We start from the raw sequence: 19587 nt of genomic DNA on the forward strand, positions 1-19587 counted from the left end.
TTAAACTCACAACATCACCGCGGGATATTCCGCGGCGACAGAGGGCGGAGGCGAGGCGGCGACACCTCTCGTGTGTCTGCTTCCAAGTGAAGTTGATATCTCCATAAACAAGAGAAATCCTGTCTTTGTAAACAATGGCTGATCTCTCCAAGAAACTAATGGGAGTAAGTGGAACGTAATTTGCTGAACACTTCATTGTATAGAGTTATTGGCCCTCAATTCTCACAGATTTCTCAAAGTGTTACATATCAAATTTTACCACTCTATTTATAAGCCAACTACGAGGGAAAATTCAACCTCACGATTCGATTTGAATTGCCTTGCTCATGAAATGGATTTTTGACATAATATCTTCATACCGTGATACTCTTATTTTTTCCCATAAAATTATAGTATTAATTCCAACGACCTTTTTTCGTAGAGATTAAGTACAACCGTTTTTCGTAGAGATAAAATTTTTCCAGACATAATGTTTGTATGCCTAATATTTTTATTTTTTCCCAAAGTTATATTGCAGTAGCTATTTTTGATAGAGATAAATCACTACTTTCATTTATTGCTTTTGTTCTCTTTTACTGCCACATGCATTTTCATTTATTGCATTTTTAGGGGCTATATTGTTCTTTTCTTTCTCATTTTCAGGCTTACCAAATTACTTTCAAAACAATTTTCCTTTTGAAAAAAAAGTTAAGCCTGGCAAACTGTGCGATCGGATTATTATTGTGTCGATATGGCCTAATATATTTATATCAGAACACGTCTTTTAAGAAAATACTCCCTCCGTCCACAAACAATAGATCTATTGTTGTTTGACACGGGTTTTAATCTAGAATTGGTAAAGTAAGAGAGATGAGGAGAAAAAGTAAGTAAAGTAAGAGAGATAGGGAGAAAAAGTGAGTAAAGTATGAGAGAGGGAAGAAAAAGTGGGAAAAGTATGAGAGATAAACTTTCCATTTTTAGAAAGTGATCTATTTTTTGTGGACGTCCCAAAATGGCAAAAGTAATCTATTTTTTGTGAACGGAGGGAGTATTTGATACGAACATGGTAACAACCTGACAAATGACATAATAACGACATGAAAACAATGGCGGATGCAGGGGGATGCGGCACCCCAATGCGACTAATTTTTCCTTAGATGGACATAAAATTTCCACAGTACCGAAGACCCAAAAAATAGTCATGTGCACTCCTTCCATTTAATTTCCGCATGCTCGATCAGCCACCAATTGAAAATGAAGTCATTCTAAACTCTATGAATGTGTTATCACACGTTAAGAAAGAAAATATAAAGTAGATCGTACATTCCACTAACATTTATTACTATAAAATACAAATCTTGACATTTGTAAGATTTCGACATTTGTCAACATTTCACTGAATATGTGATTGCATTGGATTGGAATATTGATAAACATATTTTTATCTTTTATGCGATCATTTATTTAGTTTCTAAGGAACTCATGATATTAACTATTTCCCTCCGTCTCATCCTAAATGACATATTTTTCCTTTTAGGATATCTTATCTTAGATGATAGTACATTTTTTTATACTCTTGCTTTATCCTTTCTTCACTTAACGTATAAAACAACAATATGTAAAATCTCACACCAAAAAGGAAATGCTTCACTTAGGATGAAACAGAGGGAATAGTATATTAACTCTATAAGTTACTTAAATTAGCAATAGTTCGATTTATTTATATATATTATGTTAGCATTTTGTAACAATGATACTAATACTTTTGTAAGTACTTCATTTGTTCCAACTAAGTTGAGTCATATTATTTTTGTGATGTTTGATATAAATTGAGTAATTTCCTTTTTAGATAAAAAATAAAATATTCAATCACTCTTACTACTTTATTAATTACCTACTATAACTTCTCTTTTTGTCTTTTCTACTTTATTTCTTTTTCCTACTTTTCATCACAATTTCTTAATCTTCATGCTCAAAAGTTTTAACTTTAACTTAATTGGGACGAAGGGAGTAACATATTGAATAGTTTGTGTAATTTGAGTTTTGACCAATTTAATCATTTACATAATTGTAATGTTAGTATTACAAGTGCATAGTAATTAATTAATCACCAACTAGTGCTTAAGCCAATTAAAGCAGTTAGTATAACAAATTTACAGTAATGTCGAAATGGTTAATAATAAAAAACTGAAAATATGAGTTAGTGACGAAGATAGTGATGTATGCATACACAAACCTCCAAAATTGCCCAATCACGATTTGTGAGTAGAATTTTTAATCACGACAAAAGCCACGCGTCGGAATCTTAATGGGGTTTTCTCACGTGATCCGAAGACACAAATATCAAAATTAGAATAGTACTCCATTTGAGAAGCAATGGCCAAAGCTACAATGAAATGTTCAGCAAATTATGTTCCACTTTCTCCCATTAGTTTCCTGGAGAGATCAGCCATTGTTTACAGAGACACAACTTGTATTGTTTATGGAGATATCAACTTCACTTGGAAGCAGACCCACGAGAGATGTCGCCGCCTCGCCTCCGCCCTCTGCCGCCGCGGAATATCCCGCGCCGATGTTGTGAGTTTGATTCCCCACTTCAATTTAATTTGTGATTCCCTATTTAGATGAGTTTTATTAAGCTGTGGTTGTTATTGTTTCATTTCGATTGTAGTTAGTCTTTCGGGATGAGTTATCTTGTTTGTCTGTTGGTTGACGTGCCATTTCAGCACCGGAATCTTGATTGGTTGCAAAATTAGAACAACCTGGAATTCGACCAAAGTTCAATAGTTCAACAACTTTTTTGGTCTCTTATTTTACTAATTTTGCATTAATTTCTCCAGATTTTGTTAGCCTTTTTAGTTTGCTTCAAACTATATTGAATTTTCAACTGTGTTAATTTCTGGAGATTTTGTTAGCCTTTTATTTTGCTTGAAGATATGTTGAATTTTCAATTATATAGCCTTTTATTTTACTTGAAGCTATATTGAATTTTCAATTATATGAGTTAATTTTTGGAGATTTTGTTAGCCTTTTATTTGTATAACACATAGTATATGGTGTGGTAGGTTGCTTCCTTGGCTCCAAACATTCCAGAAACTTATGAGCTACATTTTGCTGTTCCGATGGCTGGAGCAATCCTCTCCACACTCAACATACGCCATGATTCCGCCATGGTGGCCGTGTTGCTCGCACATTCACAAGCCAAGATCGTATTCGTCGACTACCAGTTTCTCGACATTGCCAAGGGCGCTCTCAAGGTCTTGTCCGAGAAGGGCTCCCCGTTGCCTTCTCTCGTCTTGATTCCCGACCCTCATGATTCAGTTTCCCGGCCTAAGTTTGGGACAGAAATCACAGCATACGAGTCTTTGCTAGCGGAGGGAGAGGCCGAGTTTGCAGTAGTAAGGCCGGATGATGAGTGTGACCCTATCTCCCTCAACTACACCTCTGGCACAACGTCGAGCCCCAAAGGCGTTGTGTATAGTCACAGAGGCGCGTATCTGAACTCCATGGCTGCGATTCTGCTTAACGAGATGCAGTCTATGCCCGTGTATCTATGGACCGTGCCTATGTTCCATTGCAACGGATGGTGCCTGACTTGGGCTGTGGCGGCCCAAGGTGGCACCAACGTATGCATAAGGAATGTCACCGCGAAGGGGATATTCGATTGCATAGCCAAACATCGTGTCACACATATGGGAGGCGCTCCGACTGTCTTGAACATGATCATCAACGCGCTTCCTAGTGAGAGGAGGCCTCTCCCGGGGAGGGTGACCGTGATGACAGGTGCTGCACCACCACCTCCTCGGGTGCTGTTTGAGATGGAGGAGCAGGGGTTTAACATCACCCACGCGTATGGTCTCACAGAGACGTATGGCCCGGGAACTATCTGCACTTGGCAGCCGGAGTGGGATTCCCTGCCTCTTGAGGCTCGGGCGAAACTCAAGGCGCGCCAGGGAGTTCAGCATCTCGGGATCGAAGAGCTCGATATCAAGGACCCTGTTACTATGCAGAGTGTGGCTCGGGATGGGAAGACGATAGGTGAAGTGATGTTTAGAGGTAACACGGTGATGAATGGTTATTTGAACGACGCGAAGGCGACTGCGGAAGCGTTTCAAGGGGGGTGGTTTCATACCGGGGACTTGGGGGTGATTCATCCGGATGGATACATCGAGCTGAAGGATCGGTCGAAGGATATAATCATCTCCGGAGGGGAGAATATAAGCACGATCGAGGTGGAGTCGGTGATCTTCAGCCATCCTGCCGTGCTTGAGGCTGCTGTCGTGGGGAGGCCGGATGAGCACTGGGGAGAGACGCCTTGCGCGTTTTTGAAGCTCAAGGAGGGTCATGCTGCTACCGCGCAGGAGATCATCAGCTACTGCCGCGAGAGGCTGCCTCATTACATGGCGCCACGGACAGTGGTGTTCGAGGAATTGCCAAAGACTTCGACCGGGAAGACGCAAAAGTTTGTGCTCAGGGCCAAGGCCAAAGCTATGGGCAGCCTCTCTAAAAAGAGCAAGATGTAGTATTTATCAATCATTGTAGTCTGGGATTTTAATCCTTTTGTTAATTGTCTGTAAACTCTGTTTTCCTTCTTCAAGAATGAATAAAGGATGCCTAATGGCTTATTTACACATTTAAAAATAGGGTGTTTTCAAGAGGATATGGTGCAACAGCTTAATTCCTTTGCAATGGCTTGGACGAAGTTCACCGGCAAGCCTGCCTCGACCCGCCTACGAGCCTCCAACTCCAAACACTTGTCCACGGCGTCTTTCAACCCAACGATGCCTGTAGCTGAGTGTTTGCACCTTGAGCCAACGTGCACCAGTGCGTGGAGCACAGAGTTGCTGAGGGATCGAACACGAGCCCTCGGATGAGAAATGCAACGAGCAGTTGCATCAAGGCGGCACTGCACATTATAACTCTATGAGAGATTAATCATGTAGATAAAGATCAAGATCATCGCGCAGGAAATACGACTACCTTCAATACGTCTACAACACCCTCCGCCACTGCCAATCCGGGCTCCCCCCATCTGAGCATCGGGTGAACTGCTCTAGCCGCTGCTTCCAGCACCTCAAGTTGAGCCAATGTGGATGCTCCTTCATCGATCATGATCCCATCAGTTGCTCGGAGGAGAAGCTCGGACGAACTAGCCATGATCATCAATGACTGTATATTCTCATGGCTGTTCATCAGTTCAGCAATCACTTTCACTACTCTCTCGTTGATTCTCCGTGCCTTTTTTCCATGATCGTCGTCTTCAACAGTCCAAAGCCTTAAGTTACTGCTTGCCTGAACAACAACAGCGATTGCAGCTTTTGCTGGCGATGCTGAGACGACGTTGCATAGAGCATCCACCACCTGCATTTTCAACCATTCATATACTAATCTGTGCAATGTATACTTCATCTATGACAGATTGATCATAAGTACCTTCCTCCACCCTTGCTGCATAGACGAACTCTCAGCTCTCGGATGGATTTCAGGTGATACAATCAACGCGTGCCAGAGCAAAGAAACCACCAAGAAGCACAATTGTTGTTTCTCCGCGAGGACGGATCTAAGAGCCTGCCTGCTGCAGTTAAAGCCCATCTTCCCCTCCACTGTCGAAAAATTGGATTCAGCCTTCTCGCATACGCTCAAAGCCTCAGAACCAGCTACATTTTCGTATAACAACGAAGATGGCTGGCTGGATCCAAAGTGAAAACAGCCAGCATGCATCTTGCGTTTCTTCCCCTGAAAAGGGGGAGCCATCCCGTGCACTAGCCAGTCCTCCAGGGACCCTGCTCTGTCGACTATGGATGCAACAGTTTTACATTGGACATCAATCAGTTTGAAGAGGGAAGATGCTCGGGAACGAATCTCCTTGTCCCACTTGCGCCTCATCATGAGCGAAAGAGCCTTCTTGCAGGCCTTGGAACGTCTAAATAGATCGTAAACGTGAGCTGCAACCATCACAGTGACCACTATATCATCTGAGGTATAGCTCCATGATGTGCCAATACTAGAGAGCTCCGAAGACATGAGTGCTTCCAAAACTGCTAGTATTCGTCGCGTGTGATCAATGGACCTACATTTGGCACCGGCGTCTAACTGGTACGAAATGAGAGTGTATGTATGTAGCTCACACGAGAGAGCGCAGACAGCAGCAACAACATATGAATCAAATGCTGCTATAGGCCCCCTTTTACTTGCCAATTTTTCGCCTTCCTCAGCTCCACGTCTCCTGCTGCCACCGAGCTCTTCTTCATGACTCACGCAGACAGTCAGCACAGCAAAGAGAAGGCGGGAAGTGAGCTCCACAGAAGCACACGACCCCAAGAACAGAGAATGGACTATTGTTCGAAGCTCACAAACGACTAGAGTCTTGTACGCATTTCTTGTTCTCTGAATCTGCTCTTTACATGACTCGGGCGGGAATGTTCTACTCAGGATTGCTTTGACAGTAGCAACGAATATCTTCATCAGAGAGCTCTGAGAGGGACTTCCACGAGGTAGATGCTCGAGTACTTTGAGAAGGGGAATGTACAAGTTCCATGATAGTATAGGCCGCTGCAGAGAAGTCGCAGCCACGATTATGGGAAGATCCGTGGAGGAGGAAGTTAGAGGGATCAAACCATAAGCAGCTTCCCATATCATGCATATTCTCCGCTCCACCTCAAGGCCGTTCGCACAAAGCATCGATGCAATCTCTTCTGCTGTAGGTAACTCTCTTGGCTGATATCATCTTGTCATGTTAGGTAATAACACCATAGATAGTTCGAAAGAATCACACGAAAATGAGGTGAAGTACCTTGTCTGGTTCTGGTAATGTTAGATGATGAGCATCACCAGCTTGGCTTTGCAGAGGAAAGAGTAAAGAAGGTTGGGAAAGTATCCGAAACAGTAAAGCAGCAGCAGCGTCCGCAGCAATTTGACCTTCCATGGACATTGCAATTCCGATTGCATGAAGGAAATACAGGCACATCCAATTCCTCGGAAGCTTGTTGCGAAAAAAAAAACAATATCAACATACAAAACAAAAGCATACATAGTAAAAGTAAAAAAAAGAGCTACCTTGTTGTCTGAGGCTTGGTGGTCTGCTGCTCTAAGGAGTTCCACTAGTTGCACAGCTGCTTCGAGCGCATAAGGAGCCCATGATGGTGGAGCTTCAAGCAGCCTCAGAAGTAGCCTCTGGGTCACGCTCGGGCTTGAACTCGTGTAGTATCTAAACAAAGCTAGAGACAGTAAAGGACCGGTGTGTATTTGAAGCTTTATGTATGAAATGAGTTGAGTAGGGGAAAAGTTAACCGATGAAAGAGGCGTGCGTAGGGCTCGAGAGCTGGTAGGTCGGCTATGGGATGCTCGTCCTTAGGGGCTGTTTCGGGTGGAAGCAAGACTGCTTGCACAGCAGCTTCTGTCAGCGTAGCAGTCTGGTAACGAGCAACTTCTTCGTCGCATACACTGAGTATAACTGCAGTGCCGTTAGCCACTGCCCATATCGGAGTGGATGTCATGAGCACATGATGCTTCCCTGATTCATATATAAATAAGCATCATAAACCTCCTCAACCAACGCACACACACACACATGATGATACTTGACTAACCAGTTGAAGCCTGTTTGAGCTGTGTAGGTGCGTATGTCCCGGCCACGCCTCCACACCTGAAGTAGGTAAGGCTCAGCCCCGTCCGAACACATCACGATAAAAAATTTTCTCTGCTTACCAGCGGAAGAAATGAGTCCGGATGCCAAGAGGTGCTTGGAGCAACATGTCAGTGATCCAAGGTGACAATGGCCTCGACCACGAACTAGAACTGGCTTCATTAGATGAAGATGATCCCTTGGTGTGTCTCCTGTAAACTGGCCGGTTGTAATGAGTCAAGATTCGTAGTATCTCCCCGTATGCAAGGACCAACTCCTCGGAATCCACCTGAGAGCAAAGTCAAGCATGATACATAGACGCATGGAAAGAATCAAAGAAAACAGGACTGAATTCATACATTGCTGTCAGGGCGAACCAGGGAGATGAAAGAAGGGAAGGGAGGATTGGTGCTGTGGTATTCGAGCAAGCCATCGATGATGCACGATATGATGGGGACAACGACACCAGAGCCTTGGTCTGGGTGGTGAACAACCAATGCTGCTGCAATTGCAAGGTGTACACACAACTTGTTTTCAGTTTATTAACATTCATTTTTATCTGAATATGCAACAAGATGGTACCTAAAACATCATCAAACAGTGTTTTCTCATTACATGGATACCGGCCTCGAATCGCCTATAAACACAACATGCATCAGAGTTAGTAGTAACAGTTTATTCAAACTGATAATGAGACCATTAGAAGAGGAAATTACCTCCTCTAAATCATGATGGAATTGTTCTGAGATGAACATCTCCACATAGCTACTAACTTGAGCCTATAATATACAAGTCAAACTTCAAGATTAGTGAGTTTCATTAGCCAAGAAAGGAAAACTAGTTGTTGTGTTGATTAGGGAAGAACAAAAACATACATGGTGTTGCTGTGCATCATTTGGAGGTGGGGAGAACAAGGAAGAAAACTGGACATTGTCAATCCACTTCTCATTTGAAGTTGCCATATGTAAACACACCTCTTTATCTGAACAAAGCAAGCACACAAGCATCAAACTACAAAGTGAGTGGAACAGATGTTGAAAAGAAAAAGAGGAACAAACTTCATTTCAATTCTTTATAGCTATAGATTCCATTTTTACAATAAAATCAGCTGCATTAACAAAGAGAGACAGACAAATATAGAAGAAAGTTTTGTTGTGGAGAGAGAGAGAGAGGCGGGATTAATATTCCTGCAAATATCATAAGCCCCATGTGGGCTTGCATCCATCATCACCATGACACCATGAGCTAAGTTAGTAGAGGGAAATTGCAGAAATATAATTGGAAAAAAACTCACTACATTTTTAGTACATATTTTATATTTTATAATCGACAAAAATTATTTTGGGGAATTAAATGCAATGAAGATTTCGTAAGTAGCTATTTGTATCAAAATTTAGTAAATATACGTGTTAAATAGTTTTTTTTTTTTTATCATGTACAGTATATTATGTAAAAAATAGTGCAAATTCATGAATTTAAGTTACGAAATCTCTTGTTTCTAAAACTAATGCAGATATAGTCTTAAAATCATTTTTCATCCATCAAATAAAAAAAATTATGCATAGAAATAATATTTTATATATGATTGATTAACAATAAAGCGGCACATCAATGATTCATCATATTTAACTTACATTATATATCATGATGTATAATGTATGTTGATTTTTCAATCCAATTTTAATTGAATTGAATTGTGCAACAAGTTTATTCTATTAGTATTTTTAACGATAATTTACATTTCTACAACCGTAGAGTAGACTAGGATAAAATAGGCTATTTTTTAATGTAAAGTTTCTAATGATATTTTTCTTGACCTAAATAGAAAAAAAACGTGGATCCATTCAATTCCTAATTCTTGGAAAATAATTGAAAAGTGAAATCTTGAATAAGGGTTTAGGTGTTAAAATTGATAGATTCCTAAAACAAAAGTAACATGTTTTAGATAAGACATTGTTAGAAAACGCATGCTCTCCAAAGCAAATTTAGCATTTATTTTAGGTATACTGAAGTAGATGGATTCCTAAATCTAAATAACACGTTTTACACATGGATTAAAAAAACATGCATCATTGAGAAATAATTACGTGTGATTTAATAAAGTGGGCAGAATAATTCTTCTTTTATTCATTTAAACATGACCGAAAATTGTGAGCTAAACATATTAGATGTTGGCTAGAAAATAAGATCGTGTTCATCTCACGAACCCTAGCATGAAGCACATCCTCATTTGAGATTGCAAGTTCACCTCACTCGAAATAAATTTGAAAGTCTTTCCACACTGATAGAAATTTATGGGTTCTCATGAGATTTATATAGTGGTTCCAATCCTTTTTTGCACATCGATGTGAAATAGTTGCAATATATTAATTTTTTGTTTTGATTGTCAACCCACATGAACATTGACTTTTGGTGACATTGTTAGTGACTAGGAGCTTGCTTCAAAATCAGTACTTGTTGCTCACAAATTAATGAGTTTTTTTCTTATATATTTGGTAGATTCGTTTGTGTTTTTTAAATTATAGTACTCACCTTTTAACTAAAATATTTTAATTTTTTATTGAGGTTAATTTGATAATCGATTGATTTTTGAGTTAACTGATATATCCTTTTTTTATGAATTAATAATGATTAATCAAACCGAGAAAAAACTCAATACTCAATTTTTTTTTGGTGTGAGAAATTATCAATTAATCGAATCGCACTCATTATACTCGAGCACGGCAATCGCCAATCGGGCAATGGGGCCCGACCGCGAGGATGCTTGTGAGTTGTGACACATTATAATTCATTTATGCGCATGTGCGCTTTTCTTGGTGTGTAGTTCACGGCATTCTTGTTTCCAGTTTAAGTTGAACGAATTCACCTCGCTCCAACCCAAATATGCTTTTACCACTCCTTTTACATGACTACCACACACTACACTATTCTATTAACAAATTAAAAAATTAGACATGTGTTGCCTTCATAAAATATCCAGTTCATTAAATGGTCCGAAATATCAGGTTAAAAAAAAAAAAACTTAACAGTGGTCCTTCCGTTCGGGAATCGAAGTCCTGTTTTTCCATTTTAGTCCATCCACTAGTAGGAGTATTACTAGCAATAGTTCCTACTCTCTACTAACTTGTTCCACTTGCATTTCATTTAAAATTAATAATATAAGTGAGATCCATATACTTTTCCACCCACTTATTTTATTACTACATCCGTCCCCCAAATATTGTCATACTTTGACTCGGCACGAGTTTAAGAAATGCAATAGAAAGTGAGTTGAAAAAGTTGGTGGGATGTGAATCCTACTTTTAAAGTATTAGCTTTATAATAAATATGAGTAAGAATGAGTTAGTGGAATATGGAGTCCACTACTAAAAATGGTCACAAGTGAAGTGTGTCAAACTTTCAGCGACGGACCGAAATGGTAAATTGTGTCAAACTTTCAGGGACGGAGGTAGTATTTCTTAAAACTCGTATCGTAATAAAATGAAACTTTTATTTCTGGACAGAGGGAGTACTATTCTATTTCAAGCTAATATGTCTCTCGTATCTTATTAGATTTATATTATAAGAGTCACATATAATATTAATTCCAAAGTTAATACTCCCTCCGTCCCCGAATATAGATGTCCTATTTAATTATTACATGGGTTTTAAGAAAGGTAAAGAAAAGTGAGTTGAATAAGTCAGTGAAATATGAGTCTCATTTATATATATTAGTTTTATAATATAATATGAGTGGAATAAGTTGGTGGAATGTGAGACATACTTAATATGGTAAAAGTAAAATATGACTCTTATTATGGGACGAATCGAAGTGAAAAAATATAACTCTTATTATGGAACGAAGAGAGTATATTAGAAATAGTATTAAATTTCAGATATGAAAAATCTAATATCAAATCCCATAAAATGTCACGTAGGACCTTGAAGTAATTAGAAAGCTCGAATCTCTAACTATATATACTCCGCCTCAACTAAGTTGAGTTGCATTCCCTTTTGGGATGTCCTAACTAAGTTGAGTAATTTTCCCTTTTGACAAAAAACCGAAACATCTAATCACTCTTACTTTATTTCATCACTTACCCTACTCTTTCTTTATTTTTCCTATTTTATTCATCTCTTTTTACTTTTCAATATAATTTTTTAATCTATGTACCCAAAAATTATATCTCAACTTAGTTGGGAATGAGACGGAGGGAGGAGTATATCGCAAGAACTCCTTCTCTTCCACAAAAATATATACTGGTTGGACAATTAATAAAATAAGAAAGATAAAAGAAAAAATAATTAAAATATTGTTTGTAGAGAATATGTCTTACCTCAATATTGAGAAAAAACTTTTAAAAGTTAGAAAATGCATATTATTGTTTAACTGATAAGTATAAAACAAAACATACAATAATGTTATGCGCCCACAGTGTGGCTGGCCACACAATGACAGTTTTGTAAATAATTGAAACAAATAATATTATAAAATAATAGTGTTAGATAGTGCTCAAGTATTTTTACATAATCATCCTTATCCTTCCAATTTTAAAAAAAGAATATATATTTAATGAAAATTTAAATTTGAAATCAATCTCTCTATACTAATTATAACTCCATTTCCCAAAAATAATTATTATCTGATCCTTAAAAGCGTTGGCCAATGAATCCAATGAAGTATATAAGTTTATTGCATATATCAAAATTTTCTCTTAAGTCATCTTTTTATTTAGAAAAGTTTAGCTAAAGTAAGTCAATCTTATATTGTTATAATTAATATATTTCACTCTTAATTTATTTTTTTCTTGATTTACTCTTTATTTGATTTATTTTTCTATTTTTGTACTTTATTATTTATCCGTAATACATTAAACATCCATTTCTTAAATTTTGTGTCAAAAAAAAGTGTCTCAACTATGAAGAAATAGAGCGAGTAACATTTACCGTAACATCCAAAATGGATCCAGTCCAACCGTGTAATTATAATTATATTATAAACTAATTGCGATTCTAAAAAATAATATTAAGAATAAGTAGTAAATAAATAAGTATACTAAATCAAATGAGTAATATAAATTTCTAACATGATTTAATGTTATGATTTATAATATAGTGTAGTATCTTAATTAAAACTATGTATTTGTATTAATGCTGTATAAAGTTATTATTATGGATTAATAATATTATGAATTATTAGTGTTGCATACACTATACCATATATGATGCTTTTATAATTAATTCTATGAATTATCATAGTTTTACATATTGAAAAATTATGAAATATTATAATATGATAATCTAATAGTTGTACTTATTATTAGTGGGGGAAAATTGAAGATTCAATCAATTAATTGGAGATATGGTTGATCTAAGCTTAGATTTATCAATTTAATTTAAAGTGAAAAATCAATTAGACATAAAATTGATTGATTCGAATTGATTAGTTGGGACTAGGGGATTCGTTAGATCAATTGGGAAAAATAAACGATCGGATACTTTTTTAGTCCGTCCCACAAGAATATGCACTTTCTAATTTTTTTTATTTCTTATTATTAATAATAAGGTGAGACTCATTATTTACTAATAATACTTTATTTACTTTTTATTTCTATCTCTCTCTTATTTTGTCTATTGTACATTAAAATTTGTGTCTAATCAAAAAATATGTACTCTTGTGAAATGAAGGGTGTATCATTTCCATTATATATGTAGTTAGCACACAATATTAATAATTATACTATATTCTATAAAATTATTTTATATTTTTAAAAGTAATTGATAACATCAAAACATGTCAATGTACTAGTCATACGAAATTTATAAAATAATACAATAATTTTAAACAATTAAATGTGATAGTAATTATTACTATTACTATTATTAATATTTATTAATGTATTTGCTATTTGTCGTTGACTTTATTATAATAACATTATTTTTTAAATAATCATCAATTTCAAATGTTAAACTTTGTATTTTACTTTATATCACTAAATTTATACTATTAATTTATCATATACTATTAGTATTACGGAGTACTCCTATTATTTAGTGCAAAACGTGACACACACTTTAGACGTGTACAATAAAAAGAATTTAAATATTTAATTATAATATTATATTATACTACAGTTACTTAATATTCTTAATTTTTATTATAAATAAAATTATGAGAAAATAAGAGTAACAAGTATAAAGCGTTATCGAAAGTTGAGGAAAATATTGATGGAAGAATTAAGAAAAAGGGTAAAATAGTCTTAAAATTTTGTATTCTTTACAAGTGCATTAAATATGAATGAAAATTCAAATTATGGCCAGCCATAATGTGGCTATTTAGCACCACTCTAAAACATAAACTGCACTTATATATTTATAAAAATAATTTTCATAAATATATTCGAAGTCCAAAGTTGTAGATCTTAATGGGCTAAACAATATTGGTTAAAAACACATGCTAGTTGGGCTATGAAAATACTACAATGAACTGAATCATTAAGATATATCCCTTTTTTGAGTTGACTTATTTTTGGGTCCTATCTTAAACACTAATGATTTTTAATGGTGTAATTATTATACTATAATCATAACTTTATTTATTTTTTTTATCTCTTTTATAAGTTAAGAAAAGTACGTTCGTGTTAAAAATGAAACAATTTGAATAAAAGTATTAAAAAATTGATGTTCAACATCTTCGACCCTCAACAATCAATTGGAAGACTTCTATCAACCAGATTTGATCGCCATTCCATGAAAAAAACAAACTTCCCAATGAAATGATATTCTCTCTCCTCTTTCTCTGTCTAAATCTCTCAACTCTTTTCCGTTTCTCTTCCGCCAGAGGCGCTGCCCTCCAGAGTTACAATCAATCAGGTATTTATTGCTCTCTTCAGCTGAGCTAGAATCTTCAATTTGTATTCGGAATTGCAAGTTTCAGCAATTTTGGTTGGATTCACACCATTTATTTTTTCGGAATTGACTCCACTGATGCTGATAGTTTCATTACCCTTAGTTCTGATCTGTTTTCTTATCTAGTCGTTGAATTCTGAATTTTCGATTTTTAAAAATTTGATTCTTATATTTTGTCAGGTTATGATGCCAGTATCTATGGGCGTTCTGGGAGGCGGTTGTATGCAACCAACGACTTTAAGATGTCTGAGGAAGATTACAATGCGATGCTGTAAGTTCTCTTGATTTTACTTGCATTCCTATTCCTGTTTGCTTAAGTTAGGTTAGGAGTAATTAGCTAACTTCGAGTTGACTTTGGATGATGATGTGTTTTGCAGTGAAAAGTTAGCACATGGCTACATGAGTAATTCTGATCTTGAGAGAGCAATGCAGGAATTTAACAGCCGTTGTCCAAACATCTCCAGAATTTACAGGTAATTCAATAAGGTCATTACTTCATTACTCCTTATATATTGTTTCAAGCTTTACAAGTATCTGATGTAATCTGATTCTCTGTGTGGGCTTGATGAAAATGACAATCAGCATCGGGAAGAGTGTACACGGAGTTCCTTTGGTACTATTGCTTTTCCAGAAGCCTGCATTTATCGATTTGTTATCTGGAGAGTTGTAGGTTGTGAAATGTGAATGCTTTACTAACTGTCTATTTTCTTAACTTAGTTGGCTATGGAAATTTCGGACTCACCTGGGAATATGGATGCGAAGCCGGCTTTCAAGGTAGTCTATTTCGCCTCCATTTCACTTGTTGTTTGAATAACTATTCAGCTTAGGAAAAGCTTCAGCAAATTATGATGGACCCTAAACGTACAGATTAGCACAAGGTTTAGAAATCATTTGGGAATGGCAGGTTGTTATGTGCCAATAACTATATTTATGGATCTTATGCTTTCTGAATAGAAAAATGATAAAGTGATAATTTTACAAGTGAGAAGTGATTATGTGATGGTACAAGCGAAGGGATGCTTGCCATAGGTCAAACTGACGGTGTTTGGATACTGATTCTCAAATTATTTGTTGATTTGCCAAGTTGTGAATAATTTATTTTGATGGATTTGAATGCCTATATTCAAATTCAAAGTATCTCGTATTATACAATAATAAGTTTTCAAATAAACTCAGTTATATTATTGGTTGCTGCAGAACATCTCCTAATTTTTTTCATTATATAATATATTGGAGGAAGGGGATTTTGTTTTTCACTTGTAGGTGGACTTTGTAATGGTATGGTTGAATTTTCAATAATAATCAACTATGACTTATATTGCATTATTTTATGATCACTTTAATGGAGTATGGCTCTTCATAGGAAGGAAGACTTTGGAAGAATAATTTTTTTAGCTACAATAAGGCTATTAAGCAAAATTGTAGAAGAACAGAAGAAGGTGAGATGATGAAAAATAGAGGGGGAGGAGCTTAGAAGATAACAGACATAAGAAACCTGAATAATTTTTCTCGTTGAATATGTTGGGTCAATTAGTCGAGGTATAGAACTATGTTAGAGGTTTTACATAACATGTTTACCATTCCTGGAGAATCACAACATTAATATAGAGAATCCAGAGACTTCTCCTTTGCCTTTATTTTCTTATTTGTCTCATTTTGCAGTTTGTTGGAAATGTGCACGGCAATGAACCTGTAGGGCGTGAACTCCTATTGATGCTAGCAAATTGGCTTTGTGATAATTATTTGAAGGACTCGTTGGTAATACCTTCTTTTCACTATTTGTGTATATTGCATCAATTAACACTTTTCACAATGAAATAGGGGAAACTAGTAACCAACGTTTTCATTCTGTGTGGAAATCATGGTCGTCACAAGATTGCCTCCAGTGTCTACTCTTTGCTTACAGTTTATGTGTAGCAGTGGCTGTTCCTTTTCCTCTTTCTACCAGCATCAATCTTGAACCTAGTTGAATTCAGATTTTAATGATTCTTAAGCATGCAAGTGAAAAGCTTGTCTGCACGTCAAATCACCAGCATGATTTGTTCTGTTTGAGTTTTATCATTTCTAAGGTGTCTCGTCTAAGTTCATTCTCAATTTCTCATAGTAGAGGCATTTTTCAAATACCATTTCTAAGTTGACTCAAGGTTTCTCATCTGATCTAAATGACAGGCAACCACCATTGTAGATGGTGTTCACCTTCATATACTTCCGTCCATGAACCCTGATGGTTATGCTCTGAGGAGGCGCAATAATGCAAACCACATTGATCTGAATCGTGATTTTCCAGACCAGGTATTCCGCTGCATTATGTTATTCTTGAAATAGTAGTATATTCCATAGCTCGCAAATTTGCGCAGTGGAGATGGATGAGATTCCTTCCAAGACGTACCTTCAAGCACTTCTAGTTTGTTACTCCCTCCGTCCCGGAGTATTAGACTCACTTCTTTTGGGCACATGATTTAAGGAATTGATATTTAAATAGTTAAAGTGGAGAGAGTAAAGTATGAGAGAGGGAAAAAGTAGGGGAGAGAAGAGAGAAAAAAGTAGGTGGAGAATAAAATAAGATAGATGCTTTTTGCTAAAAAAGGAAATGAGTCTAATATGTTGGGACATCCCAAAAAGGAAAGTTGGTCTAATACCTTGGGACGGAGGGAGTATTAGTTTTCCTTTTTCATGAATATCTGAGGAACACTGCTGCTTTGGCTTATTTCGTCGTGTTTCAATTTGTGAAACTCATTATGAAGAGCATAGACTGACATGATTGACATAGTTCTTTCCTGTGAATGATGATTTGGACTTGAGGCAACCCGAAACAAAAGCCATGTTGAATTGGATGGAAGATATACACTTTACAGCATCTGCCACTCTGCATGGGGTAATGTTCTCCTCTCTTGCTTGAAAATTTGGGAATCCAGGAAACCTATCAAAGTTAAATGCAGTGGATTTGAAAAGTATAGCTCTGTACTAGAGAAGAAACATTATTTAAGTTTCTATTCACATCTTCAGTAATTATATTCATGCATGATACACCTAATAGTTGATCTCTCACAGGGAGCGTTGGTTGCAAACTATCCATGGGATGGAACTGAAGATAAAAGGTGAGGTTTTGTAACATTAATTCCTTTTGAATTCTTATCGAGAAAAGGCTTCATATGTTGCATCTATGTATTGCGTAATCTCTTATTATATCACCTTGGTGCATTTTTCGGTTTAAGAATTTGGGCCAATATCAATTCTACTGGCTGCCTCTGTTGCTTATTACTTGCACTCTTTAACTTACCATGATTGAGAGATTTCACTCTCTTTCGGTTACTTTTCAACATAATTATTTTGAAGTGATTACCACAGGAGAGATTACTTTGGTTGCCCAGATGACAAGACTTTCAGATTTTTGGCCAGTTTATACAGTAGGTCCCACTACAATATGTCTCTAAGCAAGGAGTTCCCTGATGGAATTACAAATGGTGCATTTTGGTATGCTAGTAAAGTATAGACAATGTGATTTATATTCTGTGAGAATCTTTAAAATGTTATGCACTCGAGGCAATTTTATTTGCTAATATTATACCATTTCCGGTATTCTTTTGCAGGTATCCAATATATGGTGGCATGCAAGATTGGAATTATATTCACTCTGGCTGCTTTGAACTCACTCTAGAGATTAGTGATAATAAATGGCCTGATGCTAGTGAGGTTAGACCTTAGCTTGTCTTCACATGATTTTATATAAACTTCATTATTTTCTCATCTAGATCCTGTTCTTGTCAATTGCTGCAGCTTCCAACTATATGGGATCATAACAGAATGAGCATGCTAAACCTCGTTGCAAGTGTAATTAAGGTACAATCAGTCAGAAGCCTTAAAACTTTCTATATACCCCAGCACCTTTCTTCTTCATGATTATCAGTTTTCCTTAAAAAGTTGCAGTTCCAGTATATAGAGAATACAGTTTGAAGAATCTTATACCGTTTCATGTGCTTACATGTGGGATTCTCCTTATAATACTGGTTTATTAATCTTAACTATACAGACAGGTATACACGGACGAGTTTTGTCATCAGATGGAATACCTTTGCCTGCATTAATAGCTATCCAGGGAATAAATTACACGGTATGAGCTCATGATTCCGAAAATGCTGCTTTATGATATGTGCATTGTTTTCTCGTCTTTTATTCTCTTGCAATAGTTATGTGATTTCTGATCCATTACCATCCACAGATTGCTGCTGGCAAAAAATTTGGTGAATATTACCGATTGCTAGCTCCGGGAGAAAAGTATGAAGGTAACTGAGTTAAATGTTAGCTTTTCCTTTCATATGGCTATGCAATTTATATGAATTGTTTGTGATTTGTGAATATTGCATCTAATATTAGACTATACTTGCAGTTATTGCAAGTACGCCCGGATACAAATCGAAGAGGGCTTGTGTTATACTCGGAGATGGAGCAGTGACAGTAGATTTTGTTCTTGATCCAGAGACTAGTAGCACACACAGCGAGAGTCGGGTTTTGGAGGATTATGCTGGATGCTACTTCGACAGCAAGCCTAGTCTTCAAGTCGTCGATTTTTTGCCCGCGTCACAGTTGGAAATTTCTATAATGTTGTTTGTAATGTTAGGACTTCTTTGCTTCCTAATGCAGAGGAGAGCAAGAAGAAACCATAAACAGATGCCTGTATCTGTGCCCAGAAGAGCAGCTGTTGTCTGAGACATTATTTTCTAATTTATGTAACTATATATTTGCAGAGATTGGCAGGTTGCAAAAAAATCCTATAATTATTTTCAAAATGTATTCTACTAGTACTTTTCTTTTGGATTTAGTAATAAAATTTTACTTAAGATTTTTACAGATGACCCAAAATAAAAATAGTCAAATTTGATTATGGATGGGTGGAGTATAATTTTCATATCAAACAGAATTATTCTGTCTTATTTAATAAATTCATAACACGTTTGATATTAAATTAATTAGTTTAATTTGACTAATTAATTTCATAGTTAACTCTTAATTTTGTCAAAACACATTTGACCATTAAGTTTTAACCTAGATGTTTATATTAGCTCAGAATGATTAAAGATAACACACCTAATGTGAAA

At 36.3% G+C, this 19587-nt stretch overlaps 3 protein-coding genes across 4 annotated transcripts; 2 read left to right on the forward strand and 1 right to left on the reverse strand.

Annotated features, from left to right (window-relative positions):
* The first annotated feature begins 2333 nt into the window (after positions 1 to 2333).
* Positions 2334 to 4620, forward strand: AAE1 (acyl activating enzyme 1). Its single transcript, XM_048124009.2, has 2 exons — positions 2334 to 2556; positions 3045 to 4620. Exons 1-2 carry the CDS (start codon positions 2356 to 2358, stop codon positions 4500 to 4502), a joined length of 1659 nt encoding a protein of 552 aa, XP_047979966.1. The 5' UTR covers positions 2334 to 2355; the 3' UTR covers positions 4503 to 4620.
* LOC125221766 (protein GIGANTEA-like) lies at positions 4484 to 8765 on the reverse strand. The gene is made up of 12 exons (XM_048124007.2): positions 8479 to 8765; positions 8320 to 8382; positions 8186 to 8240; positions 7963 to 8105; positions 7687 to 7892; positions 7569 to 7624; positions 7270 to 7492; positions 7036 to 7186; positions 6773 to 6961; positions 5413 to 6696; positions 4960 to 5340; positions 4484 to 4885 (listed from the first exon to the last, which is right to left on the reverse strand). Exons 1-12 carry the CDS (start codon positions 8608 to 8610, stop codon positions 4631 to 4633), a joined length of 3138 nt encoding a protein of 1045 aa, XP_047979964.1. The 5' UTR covers positions 8611 to 8765; the 3' UTR covers positions 4484 to 4630.
* A 5482-nt stretch (positions 8766 to 14247) lies between these two features.
* On the forward strand, positions 14248 to 19278 carry LOC125218844 (carboxypeptidase SOL1-like). Of its 2 annotated transcripts, none has more exons than XM_048120622.2 (15): positions 14248 to 14455; positions 14672 to 14762; positions 14869 to 14964; positions 15074 to 15104; positions 15209 to 15265; positions 16154 to 16249; positions 16661 to 16783; positions 17262 to 17366; positions 17543 to 17589; positions 17828 to 17965; positions 18082 to 18184; positions 18269 to 18331; positions 18522 to 18602; positions 18711 to 18774; positions 18879 to 19278. In XM_048120622.2, the coding sequence occupies exons 1-15, from the start codon at positions 14359 to 14361 to the stop codon at positions 19196 to 19198; spliced, it is 1512 nt and encodes a 503-aa protein (XP_047976579.1). In that variant the 5' UTR covers positions 14248 to 14358; the 3' UTR covers positions 19199 to 19278. The 2 variants fall into 2 exon arrangements, with proteins under 2 accessions (XP_047976579.1, XP_047976580.1); XM_048120623.2 differs by having other exon boundaries at positions 14249 to 14455; positions 17840 to 17965.
* Positions 19279 to 19587: the final 309 nt, after the last annotated feature.

This window comes from Salvia hispanica, chromosome 1 (assembly GCF_029641045.1).
Source record: "Salvia hispanica isolate PSC_SH4W2 chromosome 1, Shi_PSC_v1, whole genome shotgun sequence".
NCBI lineage: Eukaryota > Viridiplantae > Streptophyta > Magnoliopsida > Lamiales > Lamiaceae > Salvia > Salvia hispanica.